General features: G+C 33.6%; 1 protein-coding gene across 1 annotated transcript; it reads right to left on the reverse strand.

The window, feature by feature from the left end:
- Positions 1 to 1,389: 1,389 nt before the first annotated feature.
- Positions 1,390 to 5,427, reverse strand: LOC125849860 (ABC transporter G family member 22-like). The gene is made up of 10 exons (XM_049529830.1): positions 5,127 to 5,427; positions 4,786 to 4,880; positions 4,458 to 4,690; positions 4,222 to 4,377; positions 3,799 to 3,982; positions 3,411 to 3,719; positions 3,032 to 3,323; positions 2,502 to 2,782; positions 2,124 to 2,231; positions 1,390 to 1,822 (listed from the first exon to the last, which is right to left on the reverse strand). Exons 1-10 carry the CDS (start codon positions 5,425 to 5,427, stop codon positions 1,601 to 1,603), a joined length of 2,181 nt encoding a protein of 726 aa, XP_049385787.1. The 3' UTR covers positions 1,390 to 1,600.
- Between the last annotated feature and the right edge of the window lie 782 nt (positions 5,428 to 6,209).

Consider the following 6,209-nt stretch of genomic DNA (forward strand, 5'->3'; position numbering starts at 1 on the left):
TTGCAATTTTTATATTATTAATTTAAAACAGTTGTCATAGTTCATTTTTATAGAGTTAATTTAGCTAATTTTTGAAGTTAATTGAATTAAATCAATTCAATATTTAAAAATTATACGAAAAATACTATCAGTTGCAATCTTACCCACGTCAATGTGATGAAAAAATTACATCTTTAAATATAGATCAAAGTTTATATAGTTTGACTCATTAAAAACGAAATATGACATGTATTTTAAAATGGAGGAAGTACTTGTTAAAATTGTATTATTTTTAATATACATATTTAATTTTGACATATAAAATATTTTTATTCAATTAAATCCACCCAAATCATGTTGTAAGCAGTCTTCACGTATCAAATTTGGTGACGTTTAATTGTCCATAAAGATGTCACAAGATAACGGTTTATACTTCACTCTTACATTAAAATTTTCTCATAAATTTGTATTTTGCCCGATTATCTCAATGTGCAACTAGTAATTCAGGAAAATTAATAGGTGAATCAATTGAAGAATACAACGTGGTTGTTAGATAGTCCATAGATTGATTCATTCAACGATAACATAAAATATGTTTTCATTTGGTTAATTATCCATTAGTTATTTAATTATTTATTAGTTGAGTTAATTTAAAATAATATCAAATTTTATCGCTTGAATAAATAATTTGCATTAATTTAATTTAGTAAATAGATAACCACAAGTCCATGTGGGTAAGATATTCAACTCTCGAGTCACTTATTACTTGTATGATCACATATACTTGTGTGTGCATTTGGAATATGAATAGTTTATTTATTCTCATTTGTCCAATTGTATTACTATTGTAGTTCCTTTTAATTGTATTATTTTGTTGTCAATACTATCTTCTTTCTTTCTACGATATTTTTCTATAGTTTTACTCTTGTATTTGTCAGATCTGTTTTTGTAACACTATCCTCGCGCCGAAGGTCTATCGAAAATAGACTCTCTACCTCATACAAGGTAAGGACTAAGGAGTAAGATCAGTTTACTTGCTACCCTTCCAAACCTCACTTATGAAATCTCACCGATATGTTTAGTTAATTTCTATTCGTATGGACTATATGGATATTAAGCAAATGAAGTATCTTCTATATAGAAAATTTAGTATTGTTGGGTTGAAATATGGGAAATCCCCAATCATAAGTTGGACAAAAGCAAAAGTTTCAGCCCATGGGCTTATCAAAAAGATGTCTATTCTCAAAACTAAAGAATGGGCTTGACCTATATGATAGAAATTCTTCCATCATTGGGCTCTTTAGCCAATTACTCTGTTCCACACTATTGACCATAAAGGTTTGCACATAGGGATAGAAGACACTCCGACTATAGCATATCGTAAAAGAAACACACCGGACACGTGAGAGTCAAAAGTTCAAGACGGCCCATTTGAATCACAGAAGAAATGTTCAAAATATGTTGTCCCAAAATTTCCATCTCCACAACAAAGAAGTAATAGGAAGGAAATATATGAAACAAATTAAGAACATAGTACATGTAGAATGTTATAGTTACAACTTATTGGTAGAGATTGGTTCTTATAACTATAAAAACAAAAATAAAATTAATACTTATCAAATTATGTACTTGTTCTTAGTTTCATTTTTCTTAGGAAGAAGTAGGCTAACACCCTATATCCAATAACCATCACTAACATTGCTCCTACTTCAACTCCACTAGAGTCATCAACAGAGCCATACTTTGAATTTCTCAAGGATTTGAACTGAATCTTTAAGAGAAGCCTGTATGTGTGATGGTTAATCGAGATATAACTAACCCATGACATGAATGCTGGAACTTCCTACAATCATAAAATCAATCGAAATCAGTCACATTGTTTGATATTGACAAACTTTTTCTTGTACTAGTCCATTTATTGTTCCTGATCAACTTCGCGTTCCAAAATAAGTGGTGCAAATTGTAGCTAATAAGTTGTACTTGAAGCAACATGATTCAATTGAATCCCATCCATTGAAAATTGTACTATGCGCGAATATTGTTGAATTCTAGTGTTACTTATTATGATAGTTATCATAACACTAACATCAATGTTGGTTTATATATCATCATCCATGTGCTGATAAGACATTATTAATTATTACCTGGACAAAGAATCCTCCAGACAACATGAATGTCATGAGGATAACAGAAGCAAACGTTGTTGCTTTTTTCACATCCATGAATGCTGCACCTATAGCCAAACCTAAGCCCTGAACATAGTGAACCCCAAATGTCATGTCAAGACCAACTCTGCTTTGATATATATATGATACTCCCTCGGTTTTAATTTGTTTGTCTTCTTTTGACTTCATATAGAGAGTTTAAGAAAGTAAAGAATACTTTTCTTAAACTGTTTTTAATCTTGTGATGTTAAACATGTTATGAAAAGTTGAAATTAAAGTGTTACTAGAAAAGGAAAGTAAGACAAGCAAATTGAAACAGAGGGAGTAATAGCGGAAAAAGAAATCATAACTTCTAACCTGAGCAGCAATTATGCTTAGTAAAATTGTGAGCAGAGTTAAAGAAAATGCATTGAATGTCAGCTTCAATCCAACCATAAAATAGACAATCACCAAGAATGTTACAGGCAACACTAGGTCCAGGAGAAGATCAGTGGTGATTCTGGCTATGAAATAGGCACTAAGCTTGTACATATTCACTGATCTCTCTTTAACCAACATAGCCCTTTCTTGTGGGAATGTGAAGATTGCTGTAAATAGTGGAAAGAAACCCCAAAATACTGAAATAAAGAATAACAACCCTGCCTGCAATGTTTTCCTAAAAAAATTAGTTGAAGGACTAGGATGAAGCAGTTGCGGAGTCACCTTATGCTAAGGGGTGTCTCGCCAAAAAATTAGTTGAAATTTTACTGGTTTTATGTATATATGTTGTATGTTGTCTACTTTTTTTATATTTTGACACCCCTTAGTAAAATTTCTGGCTCCACACTACTTGGAAGAAGCATGCTAGTTTAAAGACAAAATGATCCTTGTTGTAAGAAATACATTACTTGCCTGATCTGAAATTCTTTTAGGGAATGAAGTATCTGAATTCCACCATAATAAGCCAACAATTATAGCTGTTGCTATGACTTGAGTTATCCGAAGACTGCTGAAATACTCGTGGTTTCGCTCCTTGAGACTTCTTCCGAAAAGAATTGTAAACTGTTGGCACCAGGTTGCACCAGAATCTCTTGAATGAGGCCAATTCAGCACTTCAGAATCTTCTTCTATCAGGCCATGCTTCAGGAGTTTTAGTTTCTCTATGTTGGCAACCCTCGACTCATAAGCCCCAACGAAATACTGAAATGTTTGGTTTTTAAGTGTATATATTATCATAATAATATGGTTTATCACATAGATTAAGAAAAGAAGGATGATCTCTTATACCTCATGAACATCAGCTGGGGAAGGTCCTTCATTTTGCTTTTTGAAATGATGGTTTCCTGGTAAAAGCTTGTCCTCTAGATCTGAAGGTATAGACTTTTCTGTTATATTTCCATTTGCAAGATCAATTAGAAACTCTGCTGGATTCATGGCTATAAGGGGAGAGCAACCAATTGAAGAGAAATACAGCATTGCCTCAGAGGCTTTGCCAAAATACAGTGAGCTGCCTTGTCCTAATAGAATCAACTTATCGAATCTGCTGAATAGTCTACTCGATGGCTGATGTATTGTTGTTACCACTGTCTTTCCAGCCTATCAAAATAAGATGATTTATTTAATGAGACTTATAAAAAGCTAGTATGACTTGATGAGACTCTTTGATAATGAGTACCTTGGCAGTGTTACGTAACATCTGCATAATTCGAAGTGCTGTGGTTGAATCCAGACCAGATGTTGGTTCATCTAGGAACAGAAGTGATGGATTCAGAAGAATTTCATTTCCAATGCATACTCGTTTTCTTTCACCTCCTGAAACTCCTCTAACAAATGCCCCTCCAATTATAGTGTCTTGACACCTGAAATTACATTTCAGTGTCCAACTTTAGAAAACATTACAATCTTAGAAGCATGAAATAAGTTAAGCTAGTGACAGTTCGACATAACAAGGCTGTCCCGCGTATTCCATTCTTTCTGATGTTTTAGCATCTGTGAGTTCTAGCATGTGATCGAAAAATATTTTGGTCTTTTTATGTGGTATAATCATAACACTTTAATGAGAAGAGATTTTTTTGGTAATAGGAAATGAAGAAGTTACCTTTCTAGGCCAAGCTCATTTATAACTCCAATAGCTCTCTCTTTCTTCTGCTCTTTAGATAATGTATTAGGTAGACGAAGCAAAGCAGCGTATGTTAAGGTTTCTTTCACAGTGAGATGGGGAAAAACAACATCATCTTGCAGCACAAACCCGATCCTGTTGAGTGATTATCAGTAAACTTTACATTTGATAAACTATTTAGGAGAATTTCTATCAGGACTTGTGAATATATATACCTTTGTTTCAATGACTTGTTATATGGCTGGCCATTGAAAGTAATCGTGCCACTATCATTTTTCACCTTTCCACTTAGAAGCTTGAGTAAGGTTGTTTTACCACCACCCGAAGGTCCCATTAACGCGAGAATTTCTCCTGGACAGGCTGAACCACTCACTCCTTGAAGTATGCACTTTTCTGTATCAGAATTCTCCACTCCCTTCAGTGCCACGGTGTACTTCACATCTTGAAACTACAAAACAAGTGGAAAAGTTGTATTATGTTCTTACTTATTATATAATATAAAGCAGTAGAATGTTCATAAGAGATGATCCATGCATTAACCACCTTGAGACGTATACGCAAGGTAGGCTCAATCTGAATTCTATTCCAGCTGCATGAATCGTCATCCTCCTGATCCTTCGATTTCAATATATTGTTCTCTGAACAACAAAAAAGGGGACTTCTTTCAGAAATAACATTCACATACATGAAAAAGGCAGCCTAGTTTCTAGTATATAAGTATGTGTTCACTGCCATAATTGTGGCTGCTAATTTTATGTTCTAATGTCTTGTGATTTTCTTACTTTTTTGTGAATTTTCTAACGTCACGTCATCAGAGATGCTTGAAGAGGAAATGGGGGATCGATCGGATGAGAAAGATCCCATTTTCCCACTTGGAGTCTTGCTTAAAAGTACACCTTTTTCATTATCAACATCACTCATCATCTCATCTATGTTTATTAGAAAATGAGAACTAAATGATCTTGCATGACACAAGGATTTTCCATGTACTGGTGATTCCTCTGCAGAGTCTAGGCTTCGCATCTTCATTAAGCGTGTCTTAGTCTTTTTATTGCCTTCTATTTTCCTTATGCAAAAACTACTCCTGTTTTTTTCAGGTGGGAAAATCTCATCCCCATCGATATTCTGCATGATGACAGCCTCTTCCTTGTCAATGCTATTGGAGTGATCTAGTTCATGCTCCATATATCGCGGTTGGTTAGACTTCAAACTGTAAACATAAAATGTGTCAGTTTAAACATAAAATGCAGAACATTCACAATTGCTAAAACAAAAATAACTCTGCTCAACATATGTTCAAGACAATCTTGGAGAAAAAGCTAATATTTGAAGCAAAGAAGAGAAGAACCTGAGGAAGATTTATGCAATTAGAATGTTTACTGGCTTAAATTTTCTTGTTATAAGTTTATATAGACCTTCTTTTTTTTTTTTTGAGGTGACAACATTGAGATCTCATATGGTTGTTTCAATTAAGGCATCTTTCAATGTCAGGAGAAGAATTGAAACTTTTCAGTACATTTATTGATGTTTCATTTTCACAATGTCTAGAATGTACATTTTGATTGGTCCTTCCATTAGCATTATGAGATGCAGTTGGCCATATTTGGAATTCCCTATAGATAAAGTAAGTCAACAGTACTTCCATAAAAAATCACCATACATTTTGAATTTTGTCATTTCAAAATTGAACTGAATTATGATACATGAAATTTTGCCTAAAGCAAGTTTTGTATTGCATTACTATTTCCCAAACCAAGTTGATCAACTGTTTATTGACTTTTGGTGCAATGCATCATCTCCTTGCCCTTTCAGTTGATGTTATTTGACATTATGGACATGACAACTGGTTCATGGGATGACGTATAGCCCAATTCTTACTCGTCAATAGTTATTTAACTTTGGATTTAAGTCATATACGTTGACAATATAGAGTAAAGAATTTTACTGGTTGTATATATAAATGAGGG

Source organism: Solanum stenotomum, unplaced genomic scaffold (genome assembly GCF_019186545.1).
Source record: "Solanum stenotomum isolate F172 unplaced genomic scaffold, ASM1918654v1 scaffold11127, whole genome shotgun sequence".
Taxonomy (NCBI): domain Eukaryota; kingdom Viridiplantae; phylum Streptophyta; class Magnoliopsida; order Solanales; family Solanaceae; genus Solanum; species Solanum stenotomum.

Coding starts and splice junctions, on each gene's coding strand:
- LOC125849860 (XM_049529830.1), bottom strand. CDS start 5,427: ATGGAGCATGAACTAGATCACTCCAATAGCATTGACAAGGAAGAGGCT. Junction 2,232..2,501: donor TAAGCATAATTGCTGCTCAG/GTTAGAAGTTAT, acceptor CACTATGTTCAG/GGCTTAGGTTTGGCTATAGG. Junction 1,823..2,123: donor CTGGAGGATTCTTTGTCCAG/GTAATAATTAAT, acceptor TTATGATTGTAG/GAAGTTCCAGCATTCATGTC.